The 16,981-nt window shown below is 43.6% G+C and overlaps 1 protein-coding gene across 2 annotated transcripts in view; it reads right to left on the reverse strand.

Moving 5' to 3' along the window:
* Window positions 1–6,807: 6,807 nt before the first annotated feature.
* Window positions 6,808–16,981, reverse strand: part of xrcc5 (X-ray repair complementing defective repair in Chinese hamster cells 5) — a 46,174-nt gene continuing 36,000 nt past the window's right edge. For both annotated transcript variants that reach the window (XM_071354320.1, XM_071354319.1), the window contains exons 15-21: window positions 15,185–15,272; window positions 12,470–12,539; window positions 10,630–10,739; window positions 9,513–9,609; window positions 9,362–9,429; window positions 7,451–7,525; window positions 6,808–7,272 (exon numbers count right to left, since the gene is read on the reverse strand). In XM_071354320.1, coding sequence (XP_071210421.1) covers window positions 7,258–7,272; window positions 7,451–7,525; window positions 9,362–9,429; window positions 9,513–9,609; window positions 10,630–10,739; window positions 12,470–12,539; window positions 15,185–15,272 — 523 coding nt within the window. In that variant the 3' untranslated portion in view covers window positions 6,808–7,257. The remainder of the gene's footprint in view (window positions 7,273–7,450; window positions 7,526–9,361; window positions 9,430–9,512; window positions 9,610–10,629; window positions 10,740–12,469; window positions 12,540–15,184; window positions 15,273–16,981) is intronic.

Below are 16,981 nucleotides of genomic sequence, written 5' to 3' on the forward strand. Positions count from 1 at the left end.
AGGACTCATATAGAATAGAGAACACCTGCTCCATAAGGACTCATATAGAATAGAGAACACCTGCTCCAAAAGGACTCATAGAGAACACCTGCTCCATAAGGACTCATATAGAATAGAGAACACCTGCTCCATAAGGACTCATATAGAATAGAGAACACCTGCTCCATAAGGACTCATATAGAATAGAGAACACCTGCTCCCATAAGGACTCATGTAGAATAGACAACACCTGCTCCATAAGGACTCATATAGAATAGACAACACCTGCTCCATAAGGACTCATATAGAATAGACAACACCTGCTCCATAAGGACTCATATAGAATAGACAACACCTGCTCCATAAGGACTCATATAGAATAGACAACACCTGCTCCATAAGGACTCATATAGAATAGACAACACCTGCTCCATAAGGACTCATATAGAATAGACAACACCTGCTCCATAAGGACTCATATAGAATAGACAACACCTGCTCCATAAGGACTCATATAGAATAGACAACACCTGCTCCATAAGGACTCATATAGAATAGACAACACCTGCTCCATAAGGACTCATATAGAATAGACAACACCTGCTCCATAAGGACTCATATAGAATAGAGAACACCTGCTCCATAAGGACTCATATAGAAGAGAACACCTGCTCCATAAGGACTCATATAGAAGAGAACACCTGCTCCATAAGGACTCATGTAGAATAGACAACACCTGCTCCATAAGGACTCATATAGAAGACAACACCTGCTCCATAAGGACTCATATAGAACAGAGAACACCTGCTCCATAAGGACTCATATAGAATAGACAACACCTGCTCCATAAGGACTCATATAGAATAGACAACACCTGCTCCATAAGGACTCATATAGAATAGACAACACCTGCTCCATAAGGACTCATATAGAATAGAGAACACCTGCTCCATAAGGACTCATATAGAATAGAGAACACCTGCTCCATAAGGACTCATATAGAATAGACAACACCTGCTCCATAAGGACTCATATAGAATAGACAACACCTGCTCCATAAGGACTCATATAGAATAGAGAACACCTGCTCCATAAGGACTCATATAGAATAGACAACACCTGCTCCATAAGGACTCATATAGAAGACAACACCTGCTCCATAAGGACTCATATAGAACAGAGAACACCTGCTCCATAAGGACTCATATAGAATAGACAACACCTGCTCCATAAGGACTCATATAGAATAGACAACACCTGCTCCATAAGGACTCATATAGAATAGACAACACCTGCTCCATAAGGACTCATATAGAATAGACAACACCTCCTCCGCCATGCTTTATGGTGGGAACCACACATGTGGAGATCATCCGTTCACCTACTATGCGTCTCACAAAGACACGGCGGTTGGAACCAAAAATCTCAAATTTGGACTCATCAGACCAAAAGGACTGATCCACCGGTCTAATGTCCAATGCTCGTGTTTCTTGACCCAAGCAAGTCTCGTCTTCTAATTGGTGTCCTTTAGTATTGGTTTCTTTGCAGCAATTTTACCATGAAGGCCTGATTCACACAGTCTCCTCTGAACAGGTGATGTTGAGATGTGTCTGTTACTTGGACTCTGTGAAGCATTTATTTGGGCTGCAATTTCTGAGGCTGGTAACTCTAATGAACTTATCCTCTGCAGCAGAGGTAACTCTGGGTCTTCCTTTCCTGTGGCGGTCCTCATAAGAACCAGTTTCATCATAGCCCTTGATGGTTTTTGCGACTGAACTTGAAGAAACTTTAAAAGTTCTTGAAATGATCCGTATTGACTGACCTTCATGGCTTAAAGTAATGATGGACTGTCATTTCTCTTTGCTTATTTTTTAATTTTATCTCTGGTTTATAGGCTCAAGATTACTGCTTACAATAGATGTAGGATAAACAGATGTATTCAGTGCAATTAGAGGCACATAAATGAAGTTACTTACATTGTGTTTGCCAAAGCACCTAAGATCATGTACATTTGATGCAGCATTATGACAACTCATTGTCACAATGGTAGGGATTAACTGAGCTGGTCTTGGATCATGGAACCCCAGACCGAGGGTGATTGACCGTCATCTTGAACTTCTTCCATTTTCTAATAATTGCGCCAACAGTTGTTGCCTTCTCACCAAGCTGCTTGCCTATTGTCCTGTAGCCCATCCCAGCCTTGTGCAGGTCTACAATTTTATCCCTGATGTCCTTACACATCTCTCTGGTCTTGGCCATTGTGGAGAGGTTGGAATCTGTTTGAGTGTGTGGACAGGTGTCTTTTATACAGGTAACGAGTTCAAACAGGTGCAGTTAATACAGGTAATGAGTGGAGAACAGGAGGGCTTCTTAAAGAAAAACTAACAGGTCTGTGAGAGCCGGAATTCTTACTGGTTGGTAGGTGATCAAATACTTATGTCATGCAATAAAATGCAAATTAATTACTTAAAAATCATACAATGTGATTTTCTGGATTTTTGTTTTAGATTCCGTCTCTCACAGTTGAAGTGTACCTATGATAAAAAATTACAGACCTCTACATGCTTTGTAAGTAGGAAAACCTGCAAAATCGGCAGTGTATCAAATACTTGTTCTCCCCACTGTATGTGATTTGACGACATTTTATCTGTGACCAATGACATTGAGTCTTCTTGGATGGGCACTTCTAATGTAACTCTACGGCAGCACCCGAGGGGCTTGAATGTGAGCTCTCTGAATACTTTCTGAATGCACTGTATGGGCTGAGATTACCTAAAAAACAGGCCACTTCGATAGAGCTATGACTTTTTTGTACCAGGTTAGGAGAATTTTCACTGCAGGTTATTAAGAGAATAAGGTTAAGAAAAGGGGGTTAAAACGTACAAGGTTAGGGGACAGTGGAAGAGGCAAGAGGGTTTACTCCACCCAAAATCTGTCCACCAAAATAACACCATGAAGTGAGGAAGTATGTTGCATTGAGAAATCCCATGCAGCCTTCAAGTTGAAACGCTGGAACGTGAGATGGGATCATCTCAATCATTATTTCGATGTAGCCATACATTTCTGAATTTCTAACAATTGGGTGGGTGTGGCTTCGTGACAAAGAGCAGCTGCTCACCGATTTGACGTCTCCAGCACAGTTCCGCCTTCAACACATCACTTGATCTGATTGAATTTAGGCCTCATGCTCTTTAAGCTAATTCAGTGATGTTTGTGTTCGGGTGGATTTTGCTGAATAATGTATTCATGTATACATTCTATATTTTGGTTAAAGAATTTATTAAAGAAATGTAAGTACTCTTCAGAAAGCCAGTGGGACAGTAGAGCATAGTGTCATAGTGGGTCAGTTATAACACCAGTTCAGATCTTATAAAGAAAAAGGCAAAAAAATAATTGTATTAACTTGAGAGAATTCTACGTAGACGTACAGACGTAAATTCATACCAATCATTTAAACCAAGTTGAAAACACAGAGACCAATCATTTAAACCAAGTTGACAACACAGAGACAAATCATTTAAACCAAGTTGACAACACAGAGCCATACAGAGACCAATCATTTAAACCAAGTTGACAACACAGAGCCACACAGAGACCAATCATTTAAACCAAGTTGACAACGCAGAGCCATACAGAGACCAATCATTTAAACCAAGTTGACAACGCAGAGCCATACAGAGACCAATCATTTAAACCAAGTTGACAACGCAGAGCCATACAGAGACCAATCATTTAAACCAAGTTGACAACACAGAGCCATACAGAGACCAATCATTTAAACCAAGTTGACAACACAGAGCCATACAGAGACCAATCATTTAAACCAAGTTGACAACGCAGAGCCATACAGAGACCAATCATTTAAACCAAGTTGACAACGCAGAGCCATACAGAGACCAATCATTTAAACCAAGTTGACAACGCAGAGCCATACAGAGACCAATCATTTAAACCAAGTTGACAACACAGAGCCATACAGAGACAAATTTTGACGTACTGCTCCAATGTCGCATTTCTTCAGTGATGCATCTATCTCGATCAACAAACCACCTCAACCATTGTTCAGTCACTACTGAGAAATGGTTTCAGTACCTGTAATGGTTTCAGTACCTGTAAGGTGATCGTCTACATGTAGACTATCTAGACAGAGAGAATGCTACTGTAATGTACAGGTTAAAGGGATACGTTTGGATTTTGACAATGAAGCCAGTTATCTACTTCCCCAGTCAGATAAATGGTGTCCAGGTCGATCTACTTCCCCAGTCAGATAAATGGTGTCCAGGTCGATCTACTTCCCCAGTCAGATAAATGGTGTCCAGGTCGATCTACTTCCCCAGTCAGATAAATGGTGTCCAGGGGTTCGTCTTTGTGTGCAGTTTGAAGGAAGATGCTAACTAGAGACAGCACAATGGACAGGAAGTACAGTGTCTTCGGAAAGTATTCAGACCCCTCGACTTCATCCAGATTTTGTTACGTTAGCCTTATTCTAAAATTGATTAAATAAATAACCATTCTCAGCAATCTACACCCAATACTCAATAACGTCAAAGCGGAAACAGGTTTAGACATTTTTGCAAATGTATTAAAAATAAAAACAGAAATACCTTATTTACATAAGTATTCAGACCCTTTGCTATGAGACTCGAAATTGAGCTCAGGTGCTTCCCGTTTCCATTGACCATCCTTGAGATGTCCACCTGTGAAAAATTATATTAATTGGACATGATTTGGAAAGGCACACACCTGTCTATATGAGGTCCCACAGTTGACAGTGCATGTCAGAGCAAAAACGGCAGGTGTAGTGGTTAGAGCATTGGGCCAGTAACCAGCAGGTGGCCTAGTGGTTAGAGCATTGGGCCAGTAACCAGCAGGTGGCCTAGTGGTTAGAGTGTTGGGCCAGTAACCAGCAGGTAGCCTAGTGGTTAGGGCATTGGGCCAGTAACCAGCAGGTAGCCTTGTGGTTAGGGCATTGGGCCAGTAACCAGCAGGTAGCCTAGTGGTTAGGGCATTGGACCAGTAACCAGCAGGTAGCCTAGTGGTTAGAGTGTTGGGCCAGTAACCAAAAGGTTGCTAGATCGAATCCCCGAGCTGACAAGATAAAAATCTGTCGTTCTGCCCCTGAACAAGGCAGTTAACCCACCGTTCCTAGTCCTTCATTGTAAATAAGAAAGTTCTTAACTGACTTGTTAAATAAAAAAAACAAGCCATGATGTCGAAGGATTTGTCCGTAGAGCTCCAGAACAGGATTGTGTCGAGGCACAGATCTGGGGAAGGGTACCAACACATCTGCAGCAGTGAAGGTCCCCAACAACACAGTGGCCTCCATCATTCTGAAATGGAAGAAGGTCGGAACCACCAAGACTCTTCCTAGAGCTGGCCGCCCGGCCAAACTGAGCAATCTGGGGAGAAGGGCTTTGGTCAGGGAGGTGACCAAGAACCCGTTGGTCACTCTGACAGAGCTCCAGAGTTCCTCTGTGGAGATGGGAGAACCTTCCAGAAGGACAACCATCTCTGCAGCACTCCATCAATCAGGTCTTTATGGTAGAATGGCCAGACGGTAGCCACGCCTAAGTAAAGGAACCTAAAGACTCTCAGACCATGAGAAAGAAGATTATCTGGTCTGATGAAACCAAGATTGAACTCTTTGGCCTGAATGCCAAGCATCACGTCTGGAGGAAACCTGGCACCATCCCTACTGTGAAGCATGGTGGTGGCAGCATCATGCTGTGGAGATGTTTTTCAGTGGCAGGGAGACTAGTCAGGATCGAGGGAAAGATGAACAGAGCGATCCTTGATGAAAACCTGCTCCAGAGCGCTCAGGACCTCAGACAGGGACGAAGGTTCACCTTCCAACAGGACAACGACCCTAAGCACACAACCAAGACAACGCAGGAGTGGCTTCGGCACAAGTCTCTGAATGTCCGAATGGCCCAGCCAGAGCCGGGACTTGAACCCGATCGAACATCTCTGGAGAGACCTGAAAATAGCTGTGCAGTGACGCTGCCCATCCAACTTGACAGAGCTTGAGAGGATCTACAGAGAATGGGAGAAACTTCCCAAATACAGGTGTGCCATGCTTTTAGCGTCATACCCAAAACCTACTCAGGAGACTGAAAAGATTTGGCATGGGTCCTAAGATCCTCAAAAGGTTCTACAGCTGCACCATCGAGAGCATCCTTCCTGGTTGCGTCACTGCCTGGTACGGCAACTGCTCGGCCTCCGACCGCCAGGCACTAGAGGGTAGTGTGTACGGCCCAGTACATCACTGGAGCCAAGCTTTTTGCCATCCAGGACCTCTATACCAGGCGGTGTCAGAGGAAGGCCCGAAGAATTGTCAAAGACTCCAGCCACCCGTCATAGACTGTTCTCTCTGCTACCGCACGTCAAGCGGTACCGGAGCACCAAGTCTAGGTCCAAATGGCTTCTTAACAGATTCTACCCCGAAGCTATAAGACTCCTGAACAGCTAATCAAAGGGCTACCCAGACCCCTCTTTTAAGCTGCTGCTACTCTCTGTTTATTATCTATGCATAAGTCACTTTAATAACTTTACCTACATCTACATATTACCTCAATTATCAACTCTGTACCGATACCCCTGTATATAGCCTTGCTATTGTTATTTTACTGCTGCTCTTTAATTATTTTTTACTTTATTTTTCAAATGGTCTTTTTAAAAATTAAATCTGCATTGTTGGTTAAGGGCTTGTAAGTAAGCATTTCACTGTAAGGTCTACACCTGTTGTATTCGGGGCATGTGACAAATACACTTTGATTCGAGGCTGTAATGGCTGTCAAAGGTGCTTCAACAAAGTACTGAATACTTACATAAATGTGATACGTTTTTATTTTTAATACATTTGCCAAAATTTCTTAAAAACCTGTTTTTGCTTTGTCATTATGGGGTATTGTGATGTCAGTATGGGGTATTGTGATGTCAGTATGGGGTATTGTGTGTAGATTGACGAGGAAAGACAACAATATAATCAATTTTAGAATAAGGCTGTAACGTAACAAAAAGTGGGAAAAGCTAAGGGGTCTGAATACTTTCCGAAGGCTCTGTATAGGATATCAGTTAGCATTACCTCTGACTTCCTTCATACTGGATACAGAGACATAAAAATGGCATCCACATGGTATTCATCTGACTCTGGGGAAATCAATAAATTGTCAAAATCCCGAAGTATGCCGTTAACTCCAGGTGGCAGATGATGGACAGTTGAATCTGTTTGGTCACGTTTCCTTCATCCTCCACTCCTCAACCCAGTAGTCTTCTACCTCACATCATGTCCAGCTGTAGGGAGAGGAGAAGAACCATGGTAGAGAAGATGGTAGAGAGATGGTAGAGAAGATGGTAGAGAAGATGGTAGAGAAGTCACAGATACAACTGTTGACCTTGTAGATGTGTAGCCACCAACCCCCACCAACACACTTCCTCCCTGTAAATGTAAACACAAAAGGTTAACGCTCACCAAGTCGTCCACATCTCCTGTATCGTCCACCACAGCTGCTACTACCTCCTCTTTCTTCTCCTCTGCAGTCAGGAACTAAGGACAGAGACGGGCTTCAATCAGGAATTAGGACTGGACAACTTCTCGTCAGTCATATTCTAACCACTCAGATATACTGAACAAAAATATAAACGCAACATGCAACAATTTCAAAGGTTTTACTGAATTAGTTCATATAAGGAAATGAGTCAATTGAAATAAATAAATTAGGCCCTAATCTATGGATTTCACATGATTGGGCAGGGGTGCAGCCATGGGTGGGCCTGGGATGACATAAGCTCACCCACTGGGGAGGCAGGTTCAGCCAATTAGAATCAAGTTTTCTCCACAAAATGTCTTTATTACAGACAAAAATACTCCTCAGCACCCCCCTTCAGACGATCCCACAGGTGAGGAAGCAGGATGTGGAGGTCCTGGGCTGGCGTGGTTACACGTGGTCTGCGGTTGAGGCCAAATACTCTAAAATGACGTTGGAGGTGGCTTATGGTAGAGAAATTAACATTAAATTCTATGGCAACAGCTCTGTTGGACATTCTTGCAGTAAGCATGCCAATTGCACGCTCCCTCAAAACTTGAGACATCTGTGGCATTGTACTTTTTAGAGTGGCCTTTTATACACACAAGGTGTGTAATGATCATGCTGTTTAATCAGATTCTTGATATGCCACACCTGTCAGGTGGATGGATTATCTTGGCAAAGGAGAAATGCTCACTAACAGGGATGTAAACACATTTGAGAGAAATCAGCTTTTTGTGAGAATGGAAAAATGTCTGATCTTTTATTTCAGTTGATGAAACCAACACTTTACATGTTGCCTTTATATTTATGTGGGTCTGTTGCCTTTATATTTATGTGGGTCTGTTGCCTTTATATTTATGTGGGTCTGTTGCCTTTATATTTATGTGGGTCTGTTGCCTTTATATTTATGTGGGTCTGTTGCCTTTATATTTATGTGGGTCTGTTGCCTTTATATTTATGTGGGTCTGTTGCCTTTATATTTATGTGGGTCTGTTGCCTTTATATTTATGTGGGTCTGTTGCCTTTATATTTATGTGGGTCTGTTGCCTTTATATTTATGTGGGTCTGTTGCCTTTATATTTATGTGGGTCTGTTGCCTTTATATTTATGTGGGTCTGTTGCCTTTATATTTATGTGGGTCTGTTGCCTTTATATTTATGTGGGTCTGTTGCCTTTATATTTATGTGGGTCTGTTGCCTTTATATTTATGTGGGTCTGTTGCCTTTATATTTATGTGGGTCTGTTACCTTTATATTTATGTGGGTCTGTTGCCTTTATATTTATGTGGGTCTGTTGCCTTTATATTTATGTGGGTCTGTTGCCTTTATATTTATGTGGGTCTGTTGCCTTTATATTTATGTGGGTCTGTTGCCTTTATATTTATGTGGGTCTGTTGCCTTTATATTTATGTGGGTCTGTTGCCTTTATATTTATGTGGGTCTGTTGCCTTTATATTTATGTGGGTCTGTTGCCTTTATATTTATGTGGGTCTGTTGCCTTTATATTTATGTGGGTCTGTTGCCTTTATATTTATGTGGGTCTGTTGCCTTTATATTTATGTGGGTCTGTTGCCTTTATATTTATGTGGGTCTGTTGCCTTTATATTTATGTGGGTCTGTTGCCTTTATATTTATGTGGGTCTGTTGCCTTTATATTTATGTGGGTCTGTTGCCTTTATATTTATGTGGGTCTGTTGCCTTTATATTTATGTGGGTCTGTTGCCTTTATATTTATGTGGGTCTGTTGCCTTTATATTTATGTGTTTATATATTTATGTTTATATATTCTGTTTACTTCAATGAACCCTTCTAAGGCCTGGTCACCCAGGAGGCAGGTAGCTGGTTCTCCTGTACCTGCTTGGCATCATGACTGGAGAACGTGCTCCCTTCAACTTCGTCCTTGTTGATCAGAGTCAGGGCATCTGTTAATCAATACCACAATTAATAACCTGCTCACAGAACGCTGCTTTAATAAAGAGCGTTAACATGAGGCCTGCTATTGTACCTTGGACTAGCATGTCCCAGAATTCCTGAAGGCCTCTAACAGGAATACTGGTCTTCAGAGACTGGATGTAGCTGTTGTAGTGATCAGCATTCCCAACCTGAAGAAAGAGTTACAATAGGAGATCTGCATTACCTATCTACCTACACACCTACCTACCTACCTACCTACCTACCTACAGGAGAGGGAGTTACAATAGGAGATCTGCATTACCTACCTACCTACAGGAGAGGGAGTTACAATAAGATATCTGCATTACCTACCTACCTACCTACCTACCTACCTACCTACAGGAGAGGGAGTTACAATAGGAGATCTGCATTACCTACCTACCCACCCACCCACCCACCCACCTACCCACCTACCTACCTACCTACCCCTACCCACCTACCTACCCACCCACCCACCTACCTACCCACCCACCTACCCACCCACCCACCCCTACCTACCCACCTACCCACCCACCTACCTACCCACCTACCTACCTACCCACCCACCCACCTACCTACCCCTACCTACCTACCTACTTACCTACCTACCCCTACCTACCTACCTACCTACCCACCCACCTACCTACCTACCTACCCACCTACCTACCCACCCACCCACCTACCTACCCCTACCTACCCACCCACCTACCTACCCACCCACCTACCCACCCACCTACCTACCCCTACCTACCTACCCACCTACCTACCTACTTACCCACCTACCCCTACCTACCTACCCACCTACCCCTACCTACCCACCTACCTACCTACCTACCTACCTACCTACCTACCTACCTACCTACCTACCTACCTACCTACCCACCTACCTACCCACCTACCTACCCACCTACCTACCCCTACCCACCTACCTACCTACCCACCCACCTACCCACCTACCTACCCCTACCTACCCACCCACCCACCTACCTACCTACCCACCCACCCACCCACCTACCTACCCACCCACCTACCTACCTACCTACCTACCTACCTACCTACCTACCTACCTACCTACCTACAGGAGAGGGAGTTACAAAAGGAGATCAGCAACTTATTCAAGTATCTAAACATACACTGTAAAACCTGTTCCCTGGCTACTGACATGTAAAAGTGTTGTATTGAATGGTCACCTGAACAGACTGCTCTCTGAAGGTCTGGATACAGGGGATGCACTTGATGTAGTAGTTCATGTTCTTGTTGCCAAGCAACTGCTCTATCCTGCCAGTCAGCTGTTGACACACTGGAGGACAAATACAGACATGGGGTCAGGAAGACATGGGGTCAGGATGGGGTCATGACAGGTCAAACGCTAGCAAGAGGGGTATCCTACCAAGCAAGCTAGATCTACTCAGGGTTATCTAAAGCTAGCCAGCTTCAGTTAGCTTCACATTCTAGCTCAGGCTAATCAAAATAAAAATAAAAAAACATTTTAATCTTTATTTAACTAGGCAACTCAGTTAAAGAACAAATTCTTATTTACAATGACGGCCTAGGAACAGTGGGTTAACTACCACTAGTCTACCTGCTGGTTACTAGTCCAACGCTCTAACCACTAGGCTACCTGCTGGTTACTAGTCCAACACTCTAACCACTAGACTACCTGCTGGTTACTAGTCCAACACTCTAACCACTAGACTACCTGCTGGTTACTGGTCCAACGCTCTAACCACTAGACTACCTGCTGGTTACTAGTCCAACACTCTAACCACTAGGCTACCTGCTGGTTACTAGTCCAATGCTCTAACCACTAGGCTACCTGCTGGTTACTAGTCCAACACTCCAACCACTAGACTACCTGCTGGTTACTAGTCCAATGCTCTAACCACTAGGCTACCTGCTGGTTACTAGTCCAACGCTCTAACCACTAGGCTACCTGCTGGTTACTAGTCCAACACTCTAACCACTAGGCTACCTGCTGGTTACTGGTCCAACGCTCTAACCACTAGGCTACCTGCTGGTTACTAGTCCAACACTCCAACCACTAGGCTACCTGCTGGTTACTAGTCCAACACTCCAACCACTAGACTACCTGCTGGTTACTGGTCCAACGCTCTAACCACTAGGCTACCTGCTGGTTACTAGTCCAACGCTCTAACCACTAGGCTACCTGCTGGTTACTAGTCCAACACTCTAACCACTAGGCTACCTGCTGGTTACTAGTCCAATGCTCTAACCACTAGACTACCTGCTGGTTACTAGTCCAACGCTCTAACCACTAGGCTACCTGCTGGTTACTAGTCCAACACTCTAACCACTAGGATACCTGCTGGTTACTGGCCCAACGCTCTGACCACTAGGCTACCTGCTGGTTACTGTGAGGGAGGGAATCTGATTTCATTGGTCCTCAACTCACAGCTAAGACACTTCATTCAGGATAAATGGAGTTAGCCCTGAGTTAGCCTGCCCTGGAGCAGGTTGGTTCTGAATGCAGGATAGTGGAGTTAGCCCTGAGTTAGCCTGCCCTGGAGCAGGTTAGTTCTGAATGCAGGATAGTGGAGTTAGCCCTGAGTTAGCCTGCCCTGGAGCAGGTTAGTTCTGAATGCAGGATAGTGGAGTTAGCCCTGAGTTAGCCTGCCCTGGAGCAGGTTAGTTCTGAATGCAGGATAGTGGAGTTAGCCCTGAGTTAGCCTGCCCTGGAGCAGGTTAGTTCTGAATGCAAGATAGTGGAGTTAGCCCTGAGTTAGCCTGCCCCAGAACAGGTTAGTTATGAAGGATTCCTTGCTATAGAAATGTATCTGGCTGAAAGGTGAGCCACATTCATATGACTGGTTATCTCGAGTTGAACTCAAGAGTAAACATACAGTATAGAACACCTGATTGGTAGGATACCCCCTCATGGTCATCTTGCCAATGACCATAAGCGCTGTCAAGACTGTACAAACAGATCTGGGACAAGGCTAGGCAAAAACTGTGGGCCATGAGACTTGTTTGAGAAGGAGAGACCGTAGAACCAGCCAATCATCATCTCACCCTCTCCAAACGGAAGACTCTTCTGGCGAATCAGAGTGCGGAAATCCCGTGCTGGATCTACACTGCCCACCTGGTAGAGGAACACACAGGTCAACATACAGAACACCTGGTAGAGGAACACACAGGTCAACATACAGTACAGAACACCTGGTAGAGGAACACACAGGTCAACATACAGTAGAGAACACCTGGTAGAGGAACACACAGGTCAACATACAGTAGAGAACACCTGGTAGAGGAAGACACAGGTCAACATACAGTAGAGAACACCTGGTAGAGGAAGACACAGGTCAACATACAGTAGAGAACACCTGGTAGAGGAAGACACAGGTCAACATACAGTAGAGAACACCTGGTAGAGGAAGACACAGGTCAACATACAGTAGAGAACACCTGGTAGAGGAAGACACAGGTCAACATACAGTAGAGAACACCTGGTAGAGGAACACACAGGTCAACATACAGTAGAGAACACCTGGTAGAGGAACACACAGGTCAACATACAGTAGAGAACACCTGGTAGAGGAAGACACAGGTCAACATACAGTAGAGAACACCTGGTAGAGGAAGACACAGATCAACATACAGTAGAGAACACCTGGTAGAGGAAGACACAGGTCAACATACAGTAGAGAACACCTGGTAGAGGAAGACACAGGTCAACATACAGTACAGAACACCTGGTAGAGGAAGACACAGGTCAACATACAGTAGAGAACACCTGGTAGAGGAAGACACAGGTCAACATACAGTAGAGAACACCTGGTAGAGGAAGACACAGGTCAACATACAGAACACCTGGTAGAGGAAGACACAGGTCAACATACAGTAGAGAACACCTGGTAGAGGAACACACAGGTCAACATACAGAACACCTGGTAGAGGAAGACACAGGTCAACATACAGTAGAGAACACCTGGTAGAGGAAGACACAGGTCAACATACAGAACACCTGGTAGAGGAAGACACAGGTCAACATACAGTAGAGAACACCTGGTAGAGGAACACACAGGTCAACATACAGAACACCTGGTAGAGGAAGACAGGTAAATATATAGTACACCTAATAGGAGAACACCTGGATATACACACACATACATACATACAGTACCAGCCAAAAGTTCAAAGACACCTACTCATTCAAGGGTTTTTCTTTATTTTACTATCTCTACATTGTAGAATAATAGTGAAGACATCAAAACTATGAAATAACACATATGGAATCATGTAGTAACCAAAAGTGTTAAATCAAAATATATTTGATTTTTGAGATTCTTCAAAGTAGACACCCTTTGCCTTGATGACAGCTTTGAACACTCTTGGCATTCTCCCAACCAGCTTCATGAGGTAGTCACCTGGAATGCATTTCAATTAACAGGTGTGCCTTGTTAAAAGTTAATTTGTGGAATTCTTTCCTTTTTAATGTGTTTGAGCCAATCAGTTGTGTTGTGACAAGGTAGAGGTGGTATACAGAAGATAGCCCTATTTGGTAAAAGACCAAGTCCATATTATGGCAAGAACACCTCAAATAAGCAAAGAGAAACGACAGCCCATCATTACTTTAAGACATGAAGGTCAGTCAATCCGGGAAATGTCAAGATCTTTGAAAATTTCTTCAAGTGCAGTCGCAAAAACCATCAAGTGCTATGATGAAACTGGTTCTTATGAGGACCGCCACAGGAAAGGAAGACCCAGAGTTACCTCTGCTGCAGAGGATAAGTTCATTAGTTTACCAGCCTCAGAAATTGCAGCCCAAATAAATGCTTCACAGAGCTCAAGTAACAGGCACATCTCAACATCAACTGTTCAGAGACAACGTGAATCAGGCCTCATGGTCGAATTGCTGCAAAGAAACCACTACTAAAGGACGCCAATTAGAAGACGAGACTTGCTTGGGTCAAGAAACACGAGCATTGGACATTAGACCGGTGGAAATCTGTCCTTTGGTCTGATGAGTCTAAATTTGAGATTTTTGGTTCCAACCGCCGTGTCTTTGTGAGACGCATAGTAGGTGAACAGATGATCTCTGCATGTGTGGTTCCCACCGTGAAGCATGGAGGAGGAGGTGTGATGGTGTGGGGGTGCTTTGCTGGTGACACTGTCAGTGATTTATTTAGAATTCAAGGCACACTTAACCAGCATGGCTACCACAGCATTCTGCAGCGATACGCCATCTAATCTGGTTTGCGCTTAGTGGGACTATCATTTGTTTTTCAACAGGACAATGACCCAAGGCTGTGTAAGGGCTATTTTACCAAGATGGAGAGTGATGGAGTGCTGCATCAGATGACCTGACCTCAACCCAATTGAGATGGTTTGGGATGAGTCAGACCGTAGAGTGAAGGAAAAAGCAACCAACAAGTGCTCATCATATGTGGGAACTCCTTCAAGATTGTTGGAAAAGCATTCCTCATGAAGCTGGTTGAGAGAATGCCAAGAGTGTGCAAAGCTCTCATCAAGGCAAAGGGTGGCTACTTTGAAGAATCTAGAAATAGAAGATATATTTTGATTCAACACTTTCTTGGTTACTGATTCCATATGTGTTATTTCATAGTTTTGATGTCTTCACTATTATTCTACAATGTAAATAGTAAAAAATTAATAAAAACCCTAGAATAGTTGTGTCCAAACTTTTGATTGGTACTGTATACGATAGTGTACTTCTCAATTTCAATAATTCCAGATGCCATGTTAAGTCCTCTGGCCTACTCTCACCTGTGTGATGCTTCCCTCTGTGATGTCAGCCAGGTTAAAGTCTTCCTCCTCGTCAACTTTGGCCTTCTTGGCATCAGGATCCTCAGTGCTGCAGAGGATGAAGAGATTCAGTTATATGGGGATATGGTTTTGCGTGACTCCTCGCGCCCGCCGTCCTCTCCTCCTTTTGAAAAAGGTCAAAGGTAAACGAGGAGAGGAAATACATGCGTGTGTATGAAACAATCGTCCTTCTCCACTAACGTGTCATGAGGCAAATTCCGTTCACATAGGAGGAATCCCAAAACACATGTAAAGACATACAAATGATAGCAGCACGTTGTGCGAGCCATTTTCTAGATTAAAGGAAAAGCAGCGTATGGTTTTTAAACGGGAGCATGCTTTTCTCCTTAGAGAAAAGAGCGGATTCAAAGGGGGTGTGGATTATTAAATCATTTCCGTGTTAGCTGCCGGGAGGATCCACCCGGAGGCCATTGAGGAGATCAAACTCCTCCGTTCGCCTCTAACAAACTGCCTCTCTCCTACATATGCTGCCCCCTTATCGGATTCCGGACAGAGTCGTTGAGGAGAGAACAGACTTTTGCCAAATACTTAATCTCCCATGGAGTGTTCTACAAAACTGATATGATCACAATACTGTTCCCAGCCCTGTTGTAAAGAGATAACTAGTTTAGAACCCATCACAATACTGTTCCCAGCCCTGTTGTAAAGAGATAACTAGTTTAGAACCCATGACAATACTGTTCCCAGCCCTGTTGTAAAGAGATAACTAGTTTAGAACCCATGACAATACTGTTCCCAGCCCTGTTGTAAAGAGATAACTAGTTTAGAACCCATCACAATACTGTTCCCAGCCCTGTTGTAAAGAGATAAAAAGTTTAGAACCCATCACAATACTGTTCCCAGACCTGTTGTAAAGAGATAACTAGTTTAGAACCCATCACAATACTGTTCCCAGCCCTGTTGTAAAGAGATAACTAGTTTAGAACCCATCACAATACTGTTCCCAGCCCTGTTGTAAAGAGATAACTAGTTTAGAACCCATGACAATACTGTTCCCAGCCCTGTTGTAAAGAGATAACTAGTTTAGAACCCATGACAATACTGTTCCCAGCCCTGTTGTAAAGAGATAACTAGTCTAAAACCCATCACAATACTGTTCCCAGCCCTGTTGTAAAGAGATAACTAGTTTAGAACCCATGACAATACTGTTCCCAGCCCTGTTGTAAAGAGATAACTAGTCTAGAACCCATCACAATACTGTTCCCAGCCCTGTTGTAAAGAGATAACTAGTTTAGAACCCATCACAATACTGTTCCCAGCACTGTTGTAAAGAGATAACTAGTCTAGAACCCATCACAATACTGTTCCCAGCCCTGTTGTAAAGAGATAACTAGTTTAGAACCCATCACAATACTGTTCCCAGCCCTGTTATAAAGAGATAACTAGTTTAGAACCCATGACAATACTGTTCCCAGCCCTGTTGTAAAGAGATAACTAGTTTAGAACCCATCACAATACTGTTCCCAGCCCTGTTGTAAAGAGATAACTAGTTTAGAACCCATCACAATACTGTTCCCAGCCCTGTTGTAAAGAGATAACTAGTCTAGAACCCATCACAATACTGTTCCCAGCCCTGTTGTAAAGAGATAACTAGTTTAGAACCCATCACAATACTGTTCCCAGCCCTGTTGTAAAGAGATAACTAGTTTAGAACCCATCACAATACTGTTCCCAGCCCTGTTGTAAAGAGATAACTAGTTTAGAACCCATGACAATACTGTTCCCAGCCCTGTTGTA

Source organism: Salvelinus alpinus, chromosome 20 (assembly GCF_045679555.1).
Source record: "Salvelinus alpinus chromosome 20, SLU_Salpinus.1, whole genome shotgun sequence".
NCBI classification, from domain to species: Eukaryota; Metazoa; Chordata; class Actinopteri; order Salmoniformes; family Salmonidae; genus Salvelinus; species Salvelinus alpinus.